This window comes from Micropterus salmoides, unplaced genomic scaffold (assembly GCF_014851395.1).
Source record: "Micropterus salmoides isolate LMB-PRFRI ecotype aquatic unplaced genomic scaffold, ASM1485139v1 Ms_hic_scaffold_11, whole genome shotgun sequence".
Lineage (NCBI taxonomy): Eukaryota > Metazoa > Chordata > Actinopteri > Centrarchiformes > Centrarchidae > Micropterus > Micropterus salmoides.
The window spans coordinates 20,358,888-20,385,782 of NW_024040152.1; the positions used below are offsets into that span (position 1 = coordinate 20,358,888).

Consider the following 26,895-nt stretch of genomic DNA (forward strand, 5'->3'; position numbering starts at 1 on the left):
TTTGGAGTGTCCCAAAGGACAGAGTCTCTAAGGGAGACATATCATAGCATGAAATTTAGTGCCCGACTAAAAATTAACAGCAAAGCAGCACTTACAGATAAGTCACTATGTCAATACAGATTGCAGGACCATACGTACAGAAAATTCAAGTCACAGAATGTAGGTCTACTGCAACCCCATCCTCACTGATGGACATGCAGAAGTGGTGATTGGAAAGAATACAGCGGTTCCCTGCCCTTGAGAAGAGGGCTAAGACGAGCACATTCTTGGTGGACAACATACACAGGGGTTTAAAGATGAGCCGGAGAGTCCATGCAAAACCGCCACACTTGGAAACCAGGTAATATGTGGAAGGCGTAAATCTGCAGACTCCAATAAGTAGCCTAACACTAGTGAATGGCCCATGGCCCCTTGTGGCAATGGTTATCAATCAATCTGAATAAGAGTGCAAAACAAAGTCTGTAGCCCATACCTCTACCTTCTAAATAAAGGGAGTGGCTCCTGCTTGTTTTTATTGTAACTGCTTCATTAAACAATGAATTTCCAAACAAGGCATAAGATCCTGTATCTTAGTAAACCTTGTAGAATGAGCAGTAGGCTATTTTAAAAGTGAAAATGGACTTCAGTTGGAAGTGCAGACTTGGCTGTTTTGTTTGTTTTCACAGTTCTTTTGCAGAAGCTTGGGGGAACTCTGAGAATGTTAGCTACTGTTTTTATGTGTTATCCTTTAAGTTTAATCTGATGAGGTTGTAGGCTATAGAATTAAATAATACATTAAAGGCATCTAATGTTGATTATATGAATCTTGCAATATCATTACATCCCTTTCCTGTACATGGAGTTATTTTCGTTTTTCATTTTAGAGGGGTCTTCTGTTTGTGATATAGCTTTATGCATAGAGTTGTTAAGAGGAAAACAAAAAATACAGAGCCTTAGTAGACAGGCATTTCCCCCACAGACTGATAATTAGGTTGAACTCTATAAATTCAAGTCACAGCTCTGCATCTTATAGGCCTACTGTATCTTTACGTTACGTAGTTCTAAGTGTGGGTTAAATATTCTAATAAAAAATATTTAGAAAAGCATTACTCTCTTGTATGATAAGTTGTTGAAAAACTAACTTTTATTTTTCATGTTGCCATCATAGGCAGGTCTCAAGACAAGAATGGAAAAATGTATGCAACGTATATACGTGATGGAAGTGTCTCTTTGTATGACTATGAGTATGATCAGCATAACAACCTTGCTGAGCTGAGAAACTCTCGCCACACCATGTCTCTGACTGTTTACTGTCTGGCCTTTGTTCTCGGTGTGCTCGGGAAAGGAGTGGTTATCTGGGTGACCAGGTTAAAGATGAAGAAAATAGTTAACACTGTTCCTCAACCTTGCTGTGGCCGACTTCCTCTTCAAAACGTTCCTGCCCCTGAGTGCAACGTACCTGGCTTTGGATTTCCACTTGCCTATTGGAAAGTTTGTGTGCAAACTGAACAGCACTATGAACTTACTGAACATGTTTGCCAATGTCTACATTCTGATGGTGATCAGCGTGGACAGATGTGTATCCATGGTGTGGCCCATCTGGGCCCAGAACCTTCAAAGTGTACGCAAGGCATTTTGTCTAAGTCTGGGTGTTTGGGTACTGGCGCTGATTCTTAGCACTCCATACTTCATCTTCAGAGATTTTTTGTGATTTTATGATCCACTAAGTGGTTATGTTTAAATCCTACAGAGCAAATGCTACTCTACATCTATGCAGTCCTAGAGTCCTACTTAGAGGATAAGTAAAATGTCATTATCTAGACAAGATAACGCAGTAATACAGTAATTTAAAAAAAATTCTGCAAACCCCAGCAACAAAATATTAAATTTAGTTGACAAGAAAATTTTGGTCTTTTCATCTGCCATTCAGATATACACTACAGATTTTGATAACTTTGTTCCTGCCTGTATGTGAAAGCAAAGGAAAAAAATAGCCCAATTGTTTAAATCCCATAATTGTACCCTACATCCATGAATAAAAAGGCTGGCACACAACCTAAACGAAAGAGTAATAACTATAGTTTGACAAAGAACATTGTGACTGTCTTGCCATAAAACATAGCAGACTCTAAATTACCTTATGGAACAGATTTTATTGAACATAGAAAATACATGTTGGCCTATATATTTTTTCTGAACCACTGCTCAAACACCAAGTTCATTTTTACATTTTGTACCCAACTAGAGTTGCTCAACTTCCCCTCACACCCACTCAACCCAACTTCCCCTACCATCAAGTTGTGAAATTAAATTTGGAAGATCAACAGTAACCATCACTTAGTTGATCCGCAGCAACTTTTGTATTGTAATTTACCCTTTAGGTCTGTATAGTAATTTCCACATGGCAAATCACCCTGAAATGTTTATTTATTATGGTGCACTGTATCTGGATGCTATTGATCCACACTGATCTACAATGTAGCAACACCTCAGAAGCTTTTTTTTTTTTTCTGAATTGTGATTACTGTATATTTAACATATTCTTTTATAAACCTTATCCTGTTTTTCTTAATAAATACACATGGTGGCAGCATTTACTTGGCTTAGTTTGAGCCTTCAGTCCTTGTTTGTTTCGAGTTAAAATAAAGTCATCTGGCTCCAAGGCCTTTTCGAAGCGTGCCCCCTTCCTTTGGAACCTCCTTGTTGGCATTAGAATAAGGGCCTTTAAATCAAAACTTAAAACTCATCTTTTCACCTTTCACCAACTGTTCGGCAGGTCAGTCTCAGTCTCAATTAATCTATTAAGCCTTGTACTTATAGACCTTGTATGTTTCTATTGAATGTCTGTCCATCCTGGGAGAGGAATCCCTCCTGTGTTGCTCTTCCCGAGGTTTCTCCCATTTTCCCCTGTTAAAAGGGGTTATCCAAAGCAACTTACAGTTGCTATACATGCCTCTGGAGCAACTAGGGGTTAAGCATCTTGCTCAGGGACACAACGGTGGATGGGTGACAGTGGGCACCATCACCTCCCCTATGAGGTATATTTGTGATATTGGGCTACATAAATGAAATTGACTTGATGTGACTTTGAGAGATATTCCTTGACCAGCAGAGGGAACTGTTGCACATATTTAAGTATATTCCAGTCAAGTTGTGGGAACCTCTTCAGTCATCTGTGATTATGTACAAATATTTTTCATAGTGTTATCAGTATCTCTTACATCATTGTAATTTAAGCAGCATTTATGAGGAATATGTACATTTTATTAGTGAAATAGTTTGGATTACCTTGGAACTACCTTTTAATGGGGTATGCAAGTTATTCTCTTCTGTTGTTTATTTTATGAGTGTTACAGTGTTTGATTCAGTCTTATAATAAAGACATATTTGTGGAGAAAGTATGTAGTCACTGTCATAAAGTTATCAGCAAAAAAGGTAAAGGTATCAGACGCCATCTGTAATTTCAACATTTCATATAGATGTATCCCCCACTCTGCTGGAGGAACTGTGGGATTACATGTCTTCTGGGACTGTCCTGCATTGCAGGGATACTGTCAAAATATAAAAGGAGAGGTTGAAAGGATATTGAACTCTACCATTCCAATGGATCCTATGTTGTTCCTACTGGGAGTACCTCCTGAAAATGGAACAGGGAAAGACCAGAGATATATACTTCATGTAGCCTACTCATACAGATTGCTAGGAAAATCATAACAGTGAACTTGGAAGAAAGCACCTTCCCCGACAAAAATCCAATGAACTCAGAGTGAAAAAATCTATGTCATGGAGTACTTCACAGCAAAACTACAAATGAAAATGGACACTTTTCTTCAAAGACTGACTACACTCATGCTGTATCTGAACGTCTGAATTCTAAGGTGTGATAAATAAATAAAAAGGATGAAGAATGGAAAGCTCTCTGTGAAGGAATATTTTACAGTGTTTGATTCATTGTGTTATTGTTACTGAAATTAAAGTATCTAGTCAACTAGAATTGTCAGTGAATGGTGGGGACGTTCCAAACAGGGCAAGTAAAGAATTAGAGCCTGCTGTAGATTAACATCCAGTAATAAACCTATAAAAATTTTCACCTTTCAAGATCTGCATTAAATCAGACTGTGCAGCAGGTTATGCTATTTGGTTGTTTGGTTAATTGGTTAGGCTACTCAAAGTTTAGTGTACATGTGTACATAGTGGTGTGCGGGGACATTTTCCTGTCTTTTTGTAGTTCAGAAAAACGTCATAAACGTGCGTCATGATGTCATGGCCGTTACCATTTTAAGAAGCTCCGGGAGAAAGAGCCTCGGCCTGCAGCAGTAACTAGTCAAGTGCTACGGAGCGGAAACGTTACTAGCAGGACGCTGCACATAAAATTGATTGTATTCTGAGATGGACCTGATCGCGTGGTAAGTTATTTAGAAATTAACTGTTGCTGTTAAATGGCTAACTCCTAAATGTCTGGCTGTGTATGAATCACAATGCTTTTCTCCCCTTGGTAAGTAGCGTTAGCTAGCAGCAGCTAGCGTTAGCTTAGCTATCGTCTGACCACAATATCAGCCCACAGCTTGAAATTAAGTTGCAACAGTTTGTGGGCTAATCTTACGTTATGCCTGTATGTATGCCTTTTTTGTATTTTTAAAGAGACTACGCCAATGCGAGTAACGTTACTTCTCAATTTAGCATTAGCTTTCAAATTAGGCTAACATTAACCACCCGTCTAACTACAATAGATGTCTGTTGGGGAGGGTTCAGTCGCCCCCTGGCTGCCTTCATCTTCCTTTTTAAACATACTCTGCTGTTCATGATAATCTTGAAATCCTGAACATAACTTTAGACAGGTTATTTTTTTAAGATGTAATGGACACAGACAGTGTCGAGGAAATCATGTCAAAGCTTTGTAGATTATGTAGCTAATTACAGAATAGTTGAGGCATTACACATGTGCGTGACTTCAGCTTTGTAAATATTAGTATTTTGTTTAGGTTATAACACTAACGTAACCTATTGTGGTTTCTAGGATCTGTGGAGACTTGTAGCAGGATTGGGCAGGGTTTATACACGCTACTAGACTAGTTTTTCTTGTTCACTAAATTGTCTAGTGAAGCTTTTGGTAATTTTCAAAGCAGCACTCTCACAGTGAGCTTTTCCTGCAAACTAATGCTAAAATAGACACACAGTACTGCAAAACAACACGGACTGTCATATCATTCACTGAAACATCCAATGTTTATTTTCACAGCTGTTTGCGAATCCAGTGTTTTTACAATATGCAATGGTTGATGCCACAAATGTCAGAAATGGGGCTGAACATAAAAATTTTGATAGCTGATATCTATCAATATCTGAATCAGCCCTGATCCTGATGTTGGGGACATGCCTTTTGGGGCATCCCTATCTTGAAATATGTTTTACTGTTGTTGGATCTTTTACCTACTGACTCCTTTTCTAGATTTCAGACTGTGCTGTACATGGTAGAGTGTAGGACTGAACCGTATGCTAAAAAATCTGATAACAATCGTTTTGACACATTGCGATATAAATCATAATTTTAGTAGGAATTGTAACTTTTGCATTTCATTCACTGGAAAATATAAAAATGATCTGTGATTTTTGCTGGGGTCTGAACCAAACAAGTGTATTCCCTTCTGGACATCTGGTGAATATTATATGCAGGTCAGTGCATCTCTGTAGCACCACAGAGATGCACTGCTTAATTTATAATGGTATCAGGGGTTGCATTAACCAAAAATTCTCCATTATTGAATGATGTGAGTGGTGAGCCTACATATTAGTTAGCTATTGTATAGTTGGCTTGTCTTGGATTCCCCATAAATGACACTGCTGTCTAGTTGTCTTTAGCCACATTGGAAGGCTATATCGCTACATAGCCTAGCAGTAGCTATCACAAATGTCACCGCAGCTTGTGTCAGATATTTCTTTAGAATGACCAATAATTGATGTGGTTGATTAACAAGGTGAAAAAAAGTGGAATCTATGTGGTGGAGGGTGAAGGACAAGCAAGTAATAACAATCAGCCAGCAGCGGCTAATGTTCCGGGGGAAGCAAGTGGCAGCAATAAAAAAACAAAATAAAACGCTCTTAGTGTGGTGACATGACGTAATCTGTGATTACACAGTCAGGGAAAGTAAGTGTGCCTCCTGCTCATAGTTCAGTTATAAAATCGCAGCGCACCACAGAACAATATGTTCTTATCTCAGGGTATCAGGAAAAGCCTGACAAAACACTGATATTTAACGTACGAGGTACCCTTCAGCGTCCGTATGAAACTTTATTTAAAATGTGGTATGCAGTTTGGTAAGGTTTAGGCATGAAAAACTACTTGGTTAGGTTTAGGAAAAGATTATGGTTTTGGTTATGTTTAGGCACCAAAACTACTTAGGTTTAGGAAAACATTGTGTTTGGGTTGAAATAAGTACATTATTTGATGGCAGATGGGTTACATTGGAGTTACTTGAAAGCCCAGGGCGTCTCTTGCGCATGCTGAAGGATACCTTGTGCATAAAATACAACCACTTTGTCAGGTTGTCTCAAAGCATCAGTATTTGACCCCCAGAGATGAGACTGGGCTCCACAGAATCATTGACTTTTAGGGGACATCCCTATGAATGCCAAAGTGGCTAGTAAGTAGTTGTGTAACAGCTCGCAATTATTTTTGATGAGTATGGATCACCACAACCTCATTACGTGAACTTTGGATTAGCTGCAACTAACGACTATTTTGATTGATTAATCTATCGATTATTGAAACAAATAATCGACTATTGGGATTATGAATTACAAAATACGTTTTATTTAGCTATCAGCTTTTAAATTAAACATGAGGTTGTTTTAGGCATGTGCTAATTAACAGTCAACAATAAAATAAATACTGCTTTCAACAATCGATCTTTTAATGAACGTTTCTGCTGTAGTTAAAAAGTTCCACTGAAATCAAGTCCTGATCTCAGCAGTTGATCTGCTGTTTAGTGATGGAGCAGTTTACACGCCACTACTGCAACACACTGGGACAAACTGACACTATACAAAGAAAGGAATAACATCCTCCATTACAATGACGAATTTACAGGGGGATCAATAATAACGATTTTGTAGTAGACAGCATTTCACAACGTTTATATATTTTCCCCTAACTCAACAACTCACAAAACTCCATGATTGATTGATTTATTTTTTTTTAAGGGGCAGATTAGCCGCCGCCTCACACATAGACAAGAGAACAGTTTTCTCTTCTTTAGAAAGTATGAAATTGTCCAGTGTTGTCTAATCTTGCGCACTCGGCTGCAACACGTTCTCCAGGCACAGGCCGAGGAGGTGGAGTTGCAGCTATCTTCAACTCTACCCTACTAATCAGCTCTAAACCTAAACTAAACTATAACTCATTTGAAAGTCTTGTTCTTAGTCTTTCGCACCCAAGTTGGAAATCACTGCAACCAATTCTTTTTGTTATAGTGTACCGAGCACCTGGCCCATACTCAACTTTAGTCCTTAAAACGGACAAAGTTATTATTGTAGGGGATTTTAATATTCATGTGGACGTTGAGAATGACAGCTTTAGTACTGCGTTTATCTCTCTGTTAGATTCCACTGGCTTCTCTCAGAGTGTTCATGAACCGACTCACTGTTTTAACCACACCCTTGACCTTGTTCTGGCATATGGTATCGAAATTGAACATTTAGTGGTGTTCCCACAGAATCCCTCTTTGTCCGACCACTGTAACTTTTGAGTTTGTATTGCTGAACTACACGCCATTGGGCAAAAATTTCTATACACGATGTCTGTCTGATAGTGCTGTAGCTAAATTTAAGGATGCGATTCCATCAGCTCTAAATTCATTATCAAGTCACAAAGTAACGGAGGACTCCTATGCTAGTTTCAGTCCCTCCCAAATCGATCATCTTGTTCAAAGTGCTGCAGGCTCGCTGCGAATGACACTTGACTCTGTTGCCCCTCTAAAAAAGAAAATAATAAAACAAAGACGGTTAGCTCCCTGGTATAATACTGAAACTCGCAAATTAAAGCAAATATCGCGGAAACTTGAGAGGAATTGGCGTTCCACCAAAGTGGAAAATTCTCGTTTAATTTGGCACGATAGTCTTAAAACTTATAGGAAGGCCCTCCGTAATGCCAGAGCAGCGTACTACTCGTCATTAATAGAGGAAAATAGGAACAACCCCAGGTTTCTTTTCAGCACTGTATCCAGGCTGACAGTGTCACAGCTCTATTGAGCCAAGTATTCCCATAGCTCTCAGTAGTTACGACTTCATGAGCTTCTTTAATGATAAAATTCTAGCTATTAGAGACAAAATTCACCAAGACCTGCCCTCAACTGGCACCAACTTATCTCTTAACTCAGGAACCTTAGAAACAGCTGTAGAACCAGATACATGTTTAGACTGTTTTGCTTCCCTCAATCTTTACCAACTAACTTCAATAATTTCTTCATCTAAACCATCAACCTGCCTCTTAGACCCCATCCCGACTAGGCTGCTTAAAGATGTTTTACCCTTAGTCAGCACCTCTATACTAGATATGATCAATCTATCTTTATCAACAGGCTATGTACCACAGTACTTTAAAGTAGCTGTAATTAAACCTCTTCTGAAAAAGCCCAAACTTGATCCGGATGTTTTATCAAACTATAGACCTATATCTAACCTTCCATTTCTCTCTAAGGTTCTGGAGAAAGCAGTTGCTAAACAGCTGTGTGACTTTCTACAAAGCAATAGTTTATTTGAGGATTTTCAGTCAGGATTTGGAGTTTTTTAAAAATTTCCATCGGACAATGTCTACATTGAAACATTGGGATGGACGATGGCATCAGGGGTGCGCGCGCAGGGGGGTAACGGTCGTCTTGCGTCCATGTATCTTGCGTGCACAGACTTCACTTTTTAAATACTTGGTAGCCCTATGACGTTACAAGTCGTGGATATTTTACAAGCACGACCAGGTAAAGCGCCAGCTGAACACACAGGTGCAGTTGTTTGACAGGCTACGTCATTAACAAGCCCACAAGCGGCTCATCTGCTGCTGTGATAACGGATCGCGGGTGGAAAAATACGGGAAAAAGAAGAGTTCTGTGTCTTTTGGCGGATTTATAAAACGCAGCCTACTGCTGATGGAGAAAGTGGAGTAGACGGGTTGTAGGCCTCTTGTGTGTCTGAGTGTGGGGAAAAGAATTCTGAGGAAGATGCGAAGCATATTTAAAACTTATAATGTTCGTGGTGATTAAAACCTGCTGTCACTGGGTATTTGAAAAATTTTGCTTTTTTTTGCCTGGGGGCGGGGTTTTACAATCACGATGCCTGCTCAACCATCTGTATCGTCGTAAAATGGTCGCACTGTAGAACTCTGAGATTGTCTGTTCCGTAGTTACAGAAGATTTGACATTAAAAAAGAAAAGGCATCCTAGCTCAGTTCCGGTTACAGTACCTGTGATGCTAGTGTTACTACTAGTGCCAGGCTACCAATAACAAGTCAGTAGTCAGAATTCTAGCAACACTTGCAGTAGAAAGAATAACCTATTTGTGGAACAAACGCATTTCGGCTTGGGTTATCTATAATTTCAGGTTTTGGTGCCCGAGATCTCGGGTGAAGGCGACAGGCCAAAACATCACACTTCAGTCTCGTTTTGAAATTGGTCTTTAATACCACGTGTTGCTGGAGTTTTGACCTCCCAAGACTATTTCCCTCCTCTGTGGACCTTGTTTTTGAAAGTTGGTGATGTTGTGCCAGAAATCCCTACTCTACCCATCACCAAAAAAACTGTGTTTTTAACAGATTAAAAGACCATTCAGAAGTACAGTATTTTCTTGGCCATTCCAGTTATCTTTCATATATATAAAATTGACAAAAGAAATTTGAACACAATTGAATATAAATTAACTTTCCATTAAGAAAAATTGCATTGCCCATTTTTATTTTTTTAATAACATACAATCTCGCTAAGTTGCCCTCATCCAGTGTTTCAGTCATATATTTTAGTGTTGTCTCACAACATCACATGGCACCTGGTCTCATCCATTTCCCACCATTGCAACATTGTGCCAAATGTCACTGTTGGCTTGGCAGCATTGTTAGACCCTGACATTTTTTGTAGAAAGACTTGGTGTTGCTGGAACTCTTCATCCACCAGCTCAGCAGTCAGGCCCAACATTGCCATCAAGCTTATATTAGATGTCAGTTGTAAAACTGATTGGTGCTTTGGAATCTGCTTGTAGCAGGCTGCATGTGTGGCCTGACACGAGATTAAACAATTCAAGTTATGCCACACATGGAATTATCACATACTTGGGATTGTATATCTTGGGCAAAGGGAAAATGTCTGAAACCTATCGTCGACAACCGAAGATAGTTGGATTTCTAATGCTGTGAGTTCCAAGATTTTCCTCATAATGGCTTTGGCCTTTTTATGCCGATACCAATGAAAGTTAGCAGAGGCTGCTGGCTTGTGCCTGGCTCTACGCTTTTTACTAGCTTTAGTTTGAGCCGCTTTGCCTTTTGTAGCATCTTGAAATTGGGCATGTTCAGCTTGGTGATGGTCTGTTAAGAGTTAGCTTAAAGGTTCGGAGTCTATATTTAGGAGGAACTATTGACAGAAATGCAATATAATATAGATAACTATGTTTTCAGTGGTGTATAAAGACCTTACATAATGAACCATTAGGCCATGTTTTATTACCTTAGAATCGGCCACTTCTATCATACATACACCGTCCTCTTACATGGAAGTTGCCACGTTTTTACAGTAGCCCAAATAAATAGCTCTTCAGTGCGCATTTTGTCACTACGTTGAATACGTACAAAGAAGAACAAGTAATGGTGGTTGTTGTTGTTGTTGTAGTAGTCAACTGGTTTTCAAAGTAGGAAAAGAGAAATTTGAACAAATGGAGGCCCACATGTATTATTTAGCACAAGATGACAAATTAACCACACGTCAACAACGTCCATGTGACGAAAAAAATCATTAGGGGGGGTACGCATAGGCTCTGTGCGGACAGGTCCACTTGCCAACTACACTACTTGGGCACCCATCTACTATGCATGTGTGGAACAAGTCTGCCAAGCTGACTCCAGAAAGTAGTATTTACAGAAGTAGTCCGCATTCGTAGTGTCTACAGCTGTCCGTGTGCGCATCCGCTCCAGAGTATAGTCGAGGCTTAAGATGCCACGAGAGAGGACTCCTGTGTAGCTGCGGCTTTGGTAAAAAGGCTCTGTCGAAAGCCGCGTTCCATTTACCTCAGAAGTTGGAGCTGGGAATGACATCATACCTGAGTTGACCGTGTTCCAGTTAACAAGTTGGTAAACCTTGCTCATCCAGCCATTATTTATAACTAGCCAGGTTAGCCATTGTTACCAATGCTGGTTGACAAAAATGTATTATGTGGTATTTTTGCATACTAAACACAGTTTCAACAAGACCAGACAGCAGTTTGACAGTACATTGTGTACGACCATTTCTATGAGGCACACATCTTTCACTAACTGTTATTACACAGAGCAGCCATCTTGGATCACAAAGACAAGGGTAGTGCGGTTCTCCCGGCTTTCAGAGTCGGAAATCCGACTTAAATTATTCCAGCTGAAATACATGACTGAGAACTCGGAAATTCCAACTTCCCAGTACAACTGGAATGCACCACACTCTGGCAGCTCCGATGTACTTGAAATCCTTCATGGCTGATTTTGTTTCCAGGCACACTGAACACATTCTGAAAAACGATAATCTGATTCCCATCTTGCTTGGAAGGTCCAGTTTTCGTTGTTGGCTACTTATTTCTCTCTGTGTGTCACTGCGGAAGAGGCCTGGAGACACCGAGACAAGACCATGTGCAAGCAGTTGCTTGGTTATGGGCCTCCTGTGTTTTGCGGGAGCGCCCTCTTGTCGCTAGAAATAATAATTACATTTCGAATCCAATTCAAATGTGGTTTAAAAAATGGCCTGCTTGCCTTCAATGCTTGTGGAAATATTTTTTTAATGATATTTAGAAATTGATTTGCGGGTAGCACTGAGTGAGGACGGGGGCACATGCATCCCTAAAGCTGCCAGTTGCCCACCCCTGCTTTACAGCTGAAAGACAGTTGGCGAAATAAGCAACTCGGATATAATTTCACATGGCATGCTCAAATGAGAGAAGTAGACAGAGGAAAGAGCTTTTAATCAAGAATGGATAGACTTCTATATGTTTGTCCTTCCCACAGGCAGACCATAGCGATTTATTAAAAATGGCAATGTGAAGCACCAGTAACATTACAAGACAAAGCATAGGGCATTTTTTAATAATACCCACTCAGATTCGATTTCAGTGCATGGAAAAGTAAAGTTCCAAGCACTCCTTAAATTCTTCAGGTTTTTTTGCCACTGTCCATGTTCACTGCTGCCCTGCTCAAATCCCTTTTTGTCTATGCACCATGTGGCTGTTTGCTGTCAGATGAGTTGGAGGAGTGGGATAAAATCCTGGATCATGTTTTGAACAACAGAAGGGGCTAGGGTGCACCCTAGTTTGCCACATAATCGCATGCACGACCTCGTCACAACCTGTTCAGGAGGCCTCTTCGCAGTGGGCTGTCATCAGTATAACTTAGCTATCATCAATATAGCCTAGCTAAGCTGAAACAACTTTCAAACCAGTTTTGTCTTCAAAGACAGAAGTGATATTCACAGCCATGAACAATGTACATCTGGGTTTAGAAACTATGACCTGTCAGTGACAGTGTGCATAGGGATGACAAATAGGTCATGAACATTAGTTTGAGTCACCTCACCACCTTTCAATAGCAAATTAATAATGCCCCATCATACTGTACAGGAACAGGAGTCATATCACTAAATCATGCCTTGGAAGCATTAGTTGTAGATTTTCCTAGCTGAGATTGTGCTGTAAGTTCAGTATTCCATGTCTATACTATGCGGAGAATTGGAAAATTAAAAGGCAGTACCCCCGCTGATGTAGACACCCTCATGTTTAAGTACATTAAAGACAATAGCCTATTTCCTGTTCTAAGCAGCCATGAACTGAATAGGCCTAGGTAGTTAAAGGGACAGTCACTGGTGTACTGGGGTTGAAAGAGAAAAAGGCACACATGCTCACAGTAGAGGGGAAAAACTTGTCCTAACAAGGCTTTAAAATGGAACTTTACCAAAATGCACTACTTAAAGGAACATAGTTTTAGAATCGCACATCTGGTCTACCACAAAAGTTAGTTTGTGATTAGGGGATTAGTTTAGGTACAGAAGAGTTCATGTTTGAATTGTCTAAAGCATGAAGACAATGCCTATAGGAATGGCTGTGTGAACATACCCATATACACTCACCGGCCAGTTTATTAGGTACACCTTGCTAGTAGCGGGTTGACCCCCTATTGACATGATCTGCACATCCATGGGCGGTGCAGTGGTGGTGCACTGTTGCGTCACAGAAAGAAGGTCGTAGGTTCGAACCCTGGTCACGTCCTTCCTGTGTGGAGTTTGCATGTTCTCCCAGTGTCTGCATGGGTTCTCTCTGTATGGGTTCTCCCTGTAAGCTGGGATTGGTTCCAGCCCCCCCCCCCGGCAGTACTGTACGCAGGATAAGCGGTTGTGGATGGATGCGAATTTCCCGTTCACATCCCCTCTGTTGGATTGAGATCTGGTGACTGTGGAGTACAGTAAACTCATTGTCATTTCAGTCTAAAATGATTAAAGCTTTGTGACATGGTGCATTATATTGATGGAAGAAGCCATCAGATGATGGGTACACTGTGGTCATAAATGGATGGACATGGTCAGCAACAATACTCAGATAGGCTGTCGCGTTTAAACGATGCTTCATTGGTACTTGGGCCCAAAGTGTAGAAAAATATTCTGACCCTACCATCTGAATGTCACAGCTGAAATCGAGACTCATCAGACCAGGAAACGTTTATCCAATCTTCTTTTGTCCAATGTTGGTGAGCGAATTGTAGCCTCAGTTTCCTGTTCTTAGCTGACAGGAGTGGCACCCGGTGTGGTCTTCTGCTGCTGTAGCCCATTTGCTTCAAGGTTTGATGTGTTGTGCATTCAGAGATGGTATTCTGCATACCTTGGTTGTAACAAGTGGTTATTTGAGTTACTGTTGCCTTTCTGTCATCTCAAACCAGTGTGCCCATTCTCCTCTGACATCATCAAGGAATTTTCCACACAACTGCCGCTTACTGGATAGTTTCTCTTTTTCGGACCATTTTCTGTAAATCCTAGAGATGGTTGTGCGTGAAAATCCCATTAGATCAGCAGTTTCTGGAATACTCAGACCAGCCTGTCTGGCACCAACAATCATGCCACGTTTAAGGTCACTTAAATCCCCTTTCTTCCCCATTCTGATGCTCTATTTGATCTTCAGCAAGTTGTCTTGACCATGTCTACTTGCTTAAATGCAATGAGTTGCTGCTATGTGATTGGCTGATAATCTATTTGTGTTAACATGGACTTGAATAATTGTACCTAATAATAAAGTTGCCAGTGAGTCTAAGGAATGGAATTTGTTACTTTGATTAGCTAATTATCTAGGCTATGGGCTGAATAATGATTGACTGGAGTGGATTGTGATTACTGGAAATGGTCGTTGGTGGTATCAGACAGCATTTGGATTAGACTGAGGATGCCAGAGCATTTAAGCTGCTGAAAGATGGTGAGGTGGTTTGGGTAGTAACTGAGTGGTTTGTGTCTCCATGTGTGGTCAGCAAACTATGCAGCTAGCTGACCTGACATTACAGGAGACAGGGCAATACTGCTGGAGACTGGGTCAAGACCATTTGTGTATGACAACACGAGACTGCCACTCATCGCCATGTCTCATCGAGTACAGCTCTGTCCTTGGAAATTGACTTCCACCGTGCTACCAGAGTTGACTTATCCAACCAGACTGTTAGGAATGATAACTGTATGAAAGCCAGACGACGGGTCACAAGCCCTATTCTCAATGCAGAACACCACACTGCACGATTTTACTTTTCACTTGAACACCAGAACTGGCAACTTCATAACTTGAGACTGGTACTCTTCACAAATGAGCAGGTTTACTGCTTCAACTAATGATTAGAGTTTAGAGACACCAGGGAGAGCAGTATGCTGTCTGCAACTTTGGTGAAGTTGATGGGTATTCTGGATGTTTGGGTGGTTGTACAGACCAGTACGTGTTCAGCAGAGATGGTAGAACGGCTGTAAGATACCGCAATGAAATTCTGGAGCCTATTGTCAGACTGTTTGGGGGCAGTGATGGTGATAACTTCATCTTAATCCAAGATAATACCCTTCACAGCTTGGGTCTCCATGACCTTCCATGAGAAAGAAGGAAGGTGTGATGGACTGGCCGGCCAGGTCTCCTGACCTAAACCCAAATCAAAATGACATTGTATGGATCATCAGTATGCCATGCAATTGCCGGTATTGCATGAATACCTGAAGGGGGCACACAAGTGAACATTTTTATAAATAAATGTAATTTTGCATACAAATGTGGTGTTTCATTAATTCAAATTTAAATTTTGGGCATACTATTCTGGTAATAAAACATTTATTAATTATCTGTAATTTTTGAATAGAGTATCTACAGAATAAGAATTGTGTGTGTGTGTGTGTGTGTGTATTAGCACAGATCAGAATTTTGGGTGGTAATGACTGGCCACAATTGCCACAAAATAAAGCTGTTTGAATATGCTTGGTACTATAAATTGGATTGTCCAACGTCTGACATTTGTCTGCAGCAAAAACACTAGCCACTAACCGCAAGCTAGCGAACTTCCAAATGTTAGTAATTTTCCCATTGTATTTGTATTTGACAGTGTGTGATCATCTCAACAGACAACTTTGTCAAACAGCCCCATCTAGTGCACACTAAAACCCCTTTTCAAGTTCAGTCCACCATGTTAATCCTCTAGTGGCAGTCATTCTGAATCTTTTGTTAAACAAATCTGGGCTTCAGTGGTTTGATAATTCTTTTGTTTTATCCCCCAGGTCCTGATACAACATGGAAAAACTGAACAGAGTGAACATTCAGCTCGTAAGGACATCTTTATAGAACCGGTCTGTGTGGACATACTGATTCCCACATGGAAAACAATTTTATGGGTGCCTGGATAGAGTTTTGCTAATGCATGCAGATCGAAAAGTGATGCCATCGGCACATGGACATAATAATTTCAACATGGAAAAGCAGAAATCCGTGAATACTGTTTCCTCAATACAGGGTGGAGAATCAAGTACTTTCATCTGCACTGAGTGTGGTGATGGGTTCAGCCAGTACTCCAATGTGTTGGCCCACATGGCCATTCATGGACCCTTGGAGTCATTTTCCTTTGATGGCTCATCCAATGGATTTGAAGTCCCTCGAGAATATGTGCTACAAGAAAATGGTACACTGACAGTTGTGGATGGCTTGGTACAGTCACATTCGTCTGTAAAACCAGTATCTCCAGGAGTCCTGCCATCACATTTCCCTTCCACTATCAAACCAGCATCTCCAACTTTAAGGCCACAGCCTTCTCCTTATAGAGATGTGTTCAGGCCAAGGCCATCAGACTTGAACTCAGACAAGTCTCGTCAGGGCCATTACCGTTGTGAAATATGTAGCAGATCATTTAACAGCCTGCAGAGTTTACATCGTCACCAGCAGTATCGAAATACAGAGCGAGGTTACAAATGTACTTTGTGCTGTAAGATCTTTGAAGGTAGACATGACCTTAAGAAACACCTCCAAGACCACACCAATGAAAGGTTTCACTGCTGTGGTCATTGTGGTAAGCGATTTCTTAAAGTGGATTCACTGAATGCGCATCAAAAAGAAAATCACCCCTCCCCCAAGGCACCAGCACTGGGCAAATCTGAGAATAAGCAAGAAAAAAAGTTTGAGAAAACATATCCTTGTAGGAAGTGCAAGATGAATTTTTTTTGGATGTCAGATTTTCAGGCACATTCACTGTACCACTGCAAAGGAAAAGAGGCTGATGCTACTTTTGCATCCGAAATCGATGCAAATTCAAAGAACATAGACACACCACTTGAAAACTGCTACAGCAATGGGACATCTATTGATGTTATGAATGGGGATAGTAAAATCTTTAGGGATAGTAGCGGTGAGATTGATACAGAATACTCCTTTACACCATACAGATGTGGTTTATGTGGGGATCGTTTCCAAAAGTTAACTGCTCTGAAGGAGCATCATCTCACACATCAAACTCAAGAGGAAATAGATCAGATGAATCAAGAATCACAAAGAACTTTTAAGCGAAGAATACCGCCTAAAGGCAGACGTAGAAGAGGGGCTAATCCAAATGGCAAGCTGCATCCTTGTAAGCACTGTCATCGTGTCTTTAATCATTCTAGTAGTTTATCACGGCACATGAGATACCATAAGGGTACTATGCACACCTGTGTGTTTTGTGGTAGACATTTTCCACAGCGTTGTGATTTAAGAAGGCATATAGCCATGTACCACAAAGCAGAATTGGAAAAGAAACCAGGTTTGAAACACCTATACACAAATCCACAAAATGGGTCTGCTCCCAGCTCTCTTAATGGTGAGAAAAACATAAGCTCTCCTGATGAGAAAGCCAAGATCTCTTCTGACAATGAACAAACAGAATCACCAGAGCAGAATCCAAAGGGGAAGCAATCTGGAAAAGCAGGGCGAGTTAACTACAAGTGCCAGGAATGTGGAAAGAGATTTGGGTTGTTGTGTGTGTACCAACGGCACTTGCGCTATCACAAAAAGGAACCTAGCAAGTGCCCCAGGTGTCCAGCTCAGTTCAGGAATTCTTCGTCCCTTGAGCTTCACCTTCAAAACCACCCAAGCACTGGAGATGCATGTGATGTTGGACAAACGTGTCACAGCACTGGTTCCATTGGGGACAATGTGCTAGAAAAGGGTAATGTAGAGGACCTAGAGGATGACTATATGGACCATACTCCAAATGATAAAGGACATTCTTCAGAGGTTCTTTATGAATGCACTGAGTGCACAGAGACATTTTCATGCTTGGAGACGTTTCTTCAGCACCAGACTTCTCATGGCTCAGAAAACAATGGGTAGCTATGTTGTCAAACCCATTAGTTATTGTAATTTCTAATAATCAAGCTCTCAGGAGTTGAGTGTTTTTGACTGTTTTTTGAATGCAAATATTTGAATTACGGTATGGATTATTAATTGATGTGAAGTTTGTAAGGGTTATTTTGCATAACTACTTTTATACACATTTTTTTCTTTGGCATGAGGAGAAAAATTATGTATGTTGGTGAATTTAAGAAACAAATTTGAACCAGGAAATAAGGTTTGGGTGGGGTGCATACCAAATGACTTTTGAATTTTTTTTTTTTTAAATGGACACAACTACAATGTATATTTGACATTGGTAAAATGCAAGTTTTAACCTAGTATTCTCCCACAGACTACTGTTGTAGTTAACTTGGTGTCCCATCAATTGTTGACTAGCTAGCTAGGATAAATGTGTTGCTTTTCATTGTATTCTTAGTGGCTAACCATGCTGTTGTCAATCATATTGCTGCATTTGTCATTGTTTAACTTGCAAATATGTGATTTTTGAAATTCTTTTAATGTGTTCTATCTTCCATTTGAAAGGATAGCATTGTCACTGAATAGATTTTTAATTGTGCCATTAAAATTGTACAGCAAAATTACTTGATGTGCTATCACTTTTGCTTTAACTTCCTTTTCCTGCCATTTAACCGTTAAAAGAAATTCCATTAACTTTATATTCATGTCCCCGTGTAGTTTTGGTTTCTTTCTTTACATTTTTATGGAATTGTAGTACAGCAAGTTAATAGAAAGTGCTCTGAGAGGAATCAGTGTATGGAATAGGGATTAGGGCCTTGTGTCCACCAGCTCAAAACGCCACCTGCTGTTCTGAAAACACCTAGCTAGGAGCGCTAGGGTGCGTTTTGGAGGCGCAGTGGGGTTTTTTCCGAGACGCTGTGGTTGCTGATACATAATTTCCGTGGCCTACTTCATTTTACTGAATGTAAAAATGTCACCACAAAGTACGTAGGCCTACTTGCTCTGGCCCTTGCTCTGCATGAAGAGAAGGCATGGAAACAACAGAAACATGAGGGCACAGACTGGCCGTACGTGGGTTCATGAGATTTTGCAGGTGAGGAAACACTTTGGCGAGTAGGCACATCGTTTCGTTCATGATCGAATGTGCTCAGTGCGGTGTTTGTCCCGCCCCTCCTGCACTGTTGGGCGGTTGGGTAAAAAGTGACAGCGTTTTTCACAAAGTTGAACATTTGGGTGGGGTGCATACCAAATGACTTTTGAATTTTCCATAAGAACTGGAGAAAAGCCTGGGAGTGCTTGAGTTGTATACAGTATAGTAAAAGACAAACTCTGGATATGACACAGAGCATGTGCACTGAACTTCTTCGGTCAACCATGGCAAGGCCTTTTCTGAATGGAACCTGTCCTCTTGAACCGCTGAATGGTCTTGGTCACCATGCTGCAGCTCAGTTTCAGGGTGTTGGCAATCTTCTTATAGCCTAGGCCATCTTTATGTAGAGCACTAATTCTTTTTTCAGATCCTCAGAGTTCTTTGTCATGTTGAACTTCCAGTGACCAGTATGAGGGAATGTGAGAGCAATAACTCCAAATTAAAACACCCGCTCCCCATTCACACCTGAGACCTTGTAACATTAGCGAGCACCATTACAACAGGGAGGGAAAATGGCTAATTGGGCCGAATTTGGACATTTTCACTTAGGGGTGTACTCGCTTTTCTTACCAGCAGTTTAGACGTTAATGGCTGTGTGATGTGTTATTTTGAGGGGATAGCAAATTTACAGCTACACAAGCTGTACACTCAATACTTTACATTGTAGCAAAGTGTCATTTCCTCAGTGTTGTCACATGAAAAGATATTATCAAATATTTACATAAATGTGAGGGGTGTACTCACTTTTGTGAGATACTGTAGATCCATACAAGCACACGGCTCCCTCTTCAAAGCCCCTTCCGCGTTCATACAGTGTTACAGACTGATGCTGTAACTTGTATTTTCAATAGGGCATTCGGGATTCATGAACAATTGTTCTGAGTTTGACATCTCACTTGTGGTGTACTCACACTAGGTGCTCCATACCTTGTCCAAGCACAGACCACCAGGGTAGTGGGAAAGGTGGGGGGGATAATCATGCTCTGACAAGGCAACCGGGTCTAGTGTGAGAACGCCTTTATACTGCACTTGCCACATCATTAATGTAATAACCCCATGGCATCTTTATCACACTAGAGTCAGAGCCATGATCAGTGTTGTAGAGTTCACAGTATCGTTTTTGTAACACTTGCTTGGTTTCCCTGGTGGGACAGTAAATAAGTTATCACTTAAAGTCAGAGAGCTTTTAACATCTCCTAGGGAGACTCCTGCACTAAATAGTCCTAGAACATGGCTTAATCATCATAGGTAAATTTGTACATGTTGGTGGTACTAGATGAAGGGGTCAGGTGGTCACAAAAATCATTGATAAACATCCTCTGGCAACATTGCCTAAACCAAAGTCCATGGTAATTTTGCCGGGAACATACAGACAGACTGTTTAACCAACTGCTGCTATTGAGGAAAAAGACAAGTAGTAAACCCACAGGCAGTCAGTACCTTCTCTAGTGGACTCATCTAATCCACTGTCAAAAATGGCAAATGATTTTTTTATGGATTGGGGTAAGTGCTCACCAACACATTGCATTTCTTCTGACTACTTCATAAAAGCCAACTAGTGTTTGACCAGTTAAATGCTTTTAATGTTAAGCTGCAGCTGTTGGAAATGTTCAGTTTAGCAGGAACTTAATACAGCATTTTGTCCTGTAATGTCGCCACCGGCAACCAGTTGTTAATACTATATAAATATATATATATAACACTTTTCACAGTGGGCCGTAGGCCCAGTCACCCCTGTGTAACCTTATTTGTTGATAGTGACTTAAAGAGGTGGTATTATGCTCATTTTCAGGTTCCAAATCTTAATTAGGGGTTGTACCAGAACAGGTTTACATGGTTTAATTTTCAAAAAACACCATATTTTTCTCATACTGCACATTGCTGCAGCTCCTCTTTTCACCTTATGTGTTGTACACTCCGCTCTTGAGCTACAGAGTGATGCATCTTACATATACAAAATCTTTATTGGGAGTTGCACATGCGGAGTTCCCAGGTAAGGACTACTAGCCAATCAGAAGCAGAGAAGGGCGGGTCGTAAGAAACAAGGTAGTGTGATCCAAATTAAAGCCGCTTCAGACTGCAACCGTCACCTAGCAGATGGTATAAGTTACTCAAGTCCACAACCACACATCATCATTGTTCCACATCTTACCATTAGGACTACATTTTGAACTGTTGCCGGTGTTCTGACGATCTATGCTGCCTTGCCGAAAAATGCTACCATGGCGCAAACCGATATACTCGACTCTACTCGGCCGTGCTCCGTTTTCCATTGCAGACAGTACCCTTCCAGCTTCCACAGCTGCGGACAGCTCCCGCGGGTTGGCACGGGCATCCCCTACCACCACTCCGACAATATTCAAGCACTTTTGTTCCACCATCACGTCTCGTAAAACTGTCAATATTCGAAATCTGCTCAGCTGATTTCTCACCTCAGAACTTCTCAGAAGTGGATTTAGTGATGAAATTCCATACAAAAACTGTAAAACCTTCTGTTGCTGGCCTGTCTGGCGTGCGCAATGATGATGCAGTGAATAGTACACGATTCCTCTGACCAATCAGCAGTCTGTCGTGTTTTCACGTTACATTTTAGTATCCCTCAGCTTGCTTGGAACCTCGATGGAGGTGAGGTGATACAAAAAAAAGTACCTGGAAGCAGGTACAGGTACAACATTTCTACAACGGAAACCCAAAAAAAGGCGAGTCGAGCCAAAGGGCCTCCGCTCAGACTAGCTTGGTTGTAGGGCGTGCCTGACCCCGCTAGCCACTTGGCAAGCTTTATGACGTGTTTTCAATGTGATGTCACAATGAAAGGAAGTGAAGGGCTGGACTACAAATGAGCTGTTTTCAAGCGGTTCAGAGCAGAGCTTTCTGTGGGAGATGGGAACTCCCTTTGGGCTGGACTTTTTCACTTTGCAAACCTGTTACTTGTGCAAAAAAGTTATATAACTCAATAAAGGAGAGGGGAAAAGCCAAAAAGCACAATACCACCTCTTTAAGAGACATTTATTTAAATTAGAATTTTGGAGATTATCACTTTAAGGTCCTTTCCCTGAGACAATGCATGTGTGCAATTAAAATTTACTGGTGTTCTGCAAACCTTGATTGACTATCTGTGCAATCCTTCTGATGCAGCCCAGCACAAGCAGTCTACAGGTGAAGTAATATGCCTTGCAACAACTTGATCTCCCATGCAATCATATGTCAGCTACGTAGACGTAATTTATGTCTTGTGACCATTGCCTTTTCTTACTGGTTGAAAAACTCAGATTATAACACCTTCCCTGATGTACACAGCATTCCTACTAGGACAAAAAAAGAGTACATTTCCATCTCATGGGACATTTTATACTCCAAAGCCCAGTACAGGACAACCTATCCTTACCAAACCAAATAAACAGACTCACTAACCTTTCTATGGCCTTCTGATAATCAATTGATTAGTAAGACTCACATAGTGGGTACCTGCATCCCTATTCATGGTCTTCTGTGTGCTGTCATTGATGCCAGGTTGCTTTTTATATTACTGGGCTTTGTCATTTGCTAGCTCTAGCATGGTCTACGATGGCCAATTTTGCCATTTCTACAAGATTGTGAATGACATTGGTACATTCAATACTTTGATGTCTCCCAGTCTTTTTCAGATGCACCGCAATGTCTAGCCAATATGGGTGTGAAAATGTGACTGCTAAAAACTGTAACACATAAGACAAAGTTTGGGTCAATACATTAACTAAAGGCTCTGATGTACTCCAAAAGAGACTCAGAGAAGGGGGGTGGAGGCAGTACTATGCTACTGTGTCTGCGCAGTCAGTGTGGTCATAAATTTAGGGGCTGCACACAGGCTTCTACAAGACATCCAATTTTGTAGTCTCATAGACTTAGGCAGATGCCGAAATTTATGTCACACGGCCCCCAGAGAGGGCATGTAGGCCTAATTCAGAATAATATTGGACACTTCTTCATGGTAATAACATTCTGAGTATAGTGGGACTCTAGCAAGTTCATTAGGTCCCTTCTAGCTTCCCCAACTTCCTGTGATCAGGAATTTACTATTCATGTTTAGAGACTTGCCCTCTGCACAAGGTCCCTGCCTGACTAAACCAGTGACCACTATAGTCTAGCATCCCAACTTATTTACTAGTATACATAAACCAATTAAAGTATCCTAGTCCAGATCAATAAAAGTAGTTGGTTGATCACTACAGTAGGTGTCGACAATGTTCCTCCTCCAGTACACTTGTTACTACTGGATGGTAAAAACTCTCCAAGACCGTTCTATACCTCTCTCAAAATGTTATGGGCCTTTTCCACCGCATGGTGCCAGCTCAACTGGCTTCGACTCTACTCGCCTTTTTTGGTTTTCCATTGGGGAAAAGTTTTACTTTGTACTTTTTTTCGTATCTCCGTCATGGTTCCAAGCGAGCTGAGTCTAGCTGAGACAATACCAAAAAGTGACGTGAATACACTGCAGACTACAGATTGGTCAGAAAGAATCGTCACCGTTTACTGCATCATCATTGCGCATGCCAGACGGAGTCAAGTGTTTTATTTTGTAAATTTTTTCACATACAAACGCTTTTGCAGTTGAGAAGCTCCGCAAGTGCCGGCGGGGGAAGCTAGCAAGCCGGCCAGCCAGTCAGCTCACATAGTCACAGACCACTATAGCCAACACAGCAGACAAATCCAGCAACAACAGCAGAGGCCCACATCTGTAAGATTTTCTTACTGCTATTCTGTCTTTACATTCTGATTAATGTTGAAATGTTTTAACTTAAATCAAGAGACATCTGGTCGCGGGTGTCACGTTGAAAATTACGTCACTGCAGTTTCATGCAGCGTTGCTACATTGATACAAAATGGAGGACGGTGGGCCAAAGGCAAGGCGAGGCGAGATGAGCTGGTACCAGCGATGGAAAAACGCCATTAGATGATGAAAGTTAAGCCTGATTAATTCATAAAGGTTTCGGTGTGCAAACACTACATGCTGCCTCACCAGCTTCCCACCACTGAACTGGGGGGGCTTGCCTTGCAGTGAATTTCTGAATGGGCGAGTAGAGGCTATTGGCTTTAAATCAAGCATGTTGGGTGTTTTTCTACTACTGCTCCTTTCTTTTCAACCCTTATTTGCAAACCAATAAATCACAATCAACAGTCAGATAGCACAAACAAGTCTCACCGATGTCCACCTGAGATCGTACGTCGGCATTAAATTTATTGCTCGGAAATAGCAGCCAGCATGCAGCATTGTGTTTACAGCGAACAGCTGATGGAGTTATGCTAAATACTGGGTCAGTCTGGAAGTTTTCACACAGAGCCAAAGTTGATCTCCTCTTCAAAACAATCGGAACATTACAGCAAGTAATAAAGCTCGTTAAAAATCCCATTCCCAACTGTCACGATTTAATTTTTGTTTTGTATTCTCTATGCTGGAGTTATTTTAAGAACTTGATGGCTTTATCCAGTTTGTTATTAAATTTGTAACAAACTTTATTGTGTGTCTCTCCATTATACTCCCACACAAAAGAGCTGTACTGGTCAAGCACAGCCTATAGTTTTTCACTGTATTCCAATCAAATCTGATGTTCATTTATAAATTTTGTCATGGATAGTGGTTACTAAATAATGATGCCAGGCCATCGCTTTGTACGGCTTGTAGGCCTACATCAGCTAGTTAATTTGTCTAATCTTCACAGGTCTTTAGACCACGGTAGAAATGCATACAATAATGGGCTGAAGGAACCTTTTTAGTTCCTTGAAGAGATCCAGGGACTTTTGGTGGAAATGCTGCTTAAGGCTAAGGCTCACTAAAGCCTAGTTCGCACTACACAATTTTAAGCCCGATTTGCTGGTCGGTGAGCTCGGCGACCGTCAGGCGGTGATCAGGGGTAAATCAGCTATTGGTTGGCAGCCACCAGTCGTTCTGTGTGAACTAGTCTACCACTACTACTTTAATATCTAGCATGCCAAATATCTGGAGGAGTCGGCCAACTTGACATCCAGCAGGCAGCTTTTTCACTGCAAAACACTTTTTACTCAATTCCAGCTCTCTCTGTTGCTCAGACAATCCCCGCTACCTGCATGTGCTAATCCATTCTTTCACCCATATTTTTTGTCTTTAAAATTGCTATCTTAATAATAACAAACAATAGCTGTTTCATGTGTAGGTTTGTGTCATTTCCCATTTCATGTGTTTTCTTGACAAAACATGGTGTGGAGACCACCGTCGGGTGACACAGCCGCTGTCAGCTTGCATAGTGTGTGACCCCCTGTCAGTCACGTAGTGTGAACGCTACAATGACTTCAAGATCCCATCACAACACGGAAAATGTGTAGTGTGAACAGCATGGCCATCGGCCAATGCTGAAAGTCATGTAGTCTGCACAAGCCTTTAGGCTGTTCCCAGGGGCTTGCTCTTAACCAAACTACACTAAGATTGTTATAGCAGCTAATCACTGATGAACAGCTGATCACATGACATCTATAACACTCTATCTCTCATGCATTGTTGCAGAGGATAATATTAGGGAAACCTGATTTTTGACATTCTGGGCTTGAGGCTTCAGATTGTTGCGGAACATCTGAGCCCTCCCCTACACACACAATATCCCACTGTTGGAATTGTGGGGCTGTCTTCCAATTTTTGGAACTTTCTTAAACAGCAGTCCGACCATGCCCACTTTATGCAGCAATCGATCATGTGTGAAGAGGTGAGAAGTGTAGGATTCAAGCATCTCTCCCAAGCCCTCTTTTTTCCTTTTCCACACAACCACTTCCATCTCCTTTTGTGTGTACAAACAAGAGCATCACTGAAAGCATTTCAGAAAAGTCCGACAATGCATGCAGTAATCTCCATTTGAACAATTATAGCATCTCGCACCTCTCGATGACTGAAGTGTGGCTGTTAACAACAGATGTAAGTACTTTTGCCCTTGGATGTGGTTGGATGACGTGTCCTGCAACCAAGTTTGTTTCAAACATACCCTGGTTTTTAACATTTGACCTTTCAGAGACCACTTCTTTCAGGTACTGTTGGTGACATCTGGGAAGTAATCGGTGTGGCCAAAGTTGAGGGCAAATGTTCTTTTTGTATTGTTTATTGTGTGAGGTAGTGCATGGGCAGCACTGCATTGTAGGGGTAAGGATCATTAGAATTATATAAAAGTGTGTGAGGGTGGTGGTGGGTGCAGGGTCTGAGGTATCTATCAGGGGTTTCTTTATCCCAACGTAACATTAGGCATCTAGTTTGGGGATTTAAACCTGCAACATCCGAGCCACAAGCATACTGACAGCAGGCTAGAGCTGTGGTGTGGGGAAAGTGTGGCGTTTCTACCATTTCTTGCGGTTACATGCAAGTTCAGTGTATAGCTTGTTGAATGGATCTCAACTTAAGTGCGTGGTTTTGACAGTATGCAGTAACTGCATACAAGAAAAAATAAATATTTAGGGAGTAGCTAAACCCTGATATTTAGGATACAGGCTCAATGTGTCAAATGATCTAGTTCTGTTTTTTAATTGCAAGCTGCAATAAGTTAATTGAGTCCCACAAGAGAGTCTGTTATCTAACCAGTTCTTTGAAATCAGTGGACCTCTGTTGCTGCGCAGGGTGGCCAGTTTATGCAGCCTGACTTGGTCAGAAAGCTGTTCCCTAATTGAACAATTTTGTTGTGCACCATTAAATAAATTCAGTGAGCTAGGATCAATTACCCAGTGATCTA

At 41.1% G+C, this 26,895-nt stretch overlaps 1 protein-coding gene across 1 annotated transcript; it reads left to right on the forward strand.

Moving 5' to 3' along the window:
* The first annotated feature begins 4,240 nt into the window (after positions 1 to 4,240).
* Positions 4,241 to 18,650, forward strand: si:dkeyp-84f3.5 (uncharacterized protein LOC334144 homolog). The gene is made up of 2 exons (XM_038712509.1): positions 4,241 to 4,385; positions 15,969 to 18,650. Exon 2 carries the CDS (start codon positions 16,105 to 16,107, stop codon positions 18,043 to 18,045), a length of 1,941 nt encoding a protein of 646 aa, XP_038568437.1. The 5' UTR covers positions 4,241 to 4,385; positions 15,969 to 16,104; the 3' UTR covers positions 18,046 to 18,650.
* Positions 18,651 to 26,895: the final 8,245 nt, after the last annotated feature.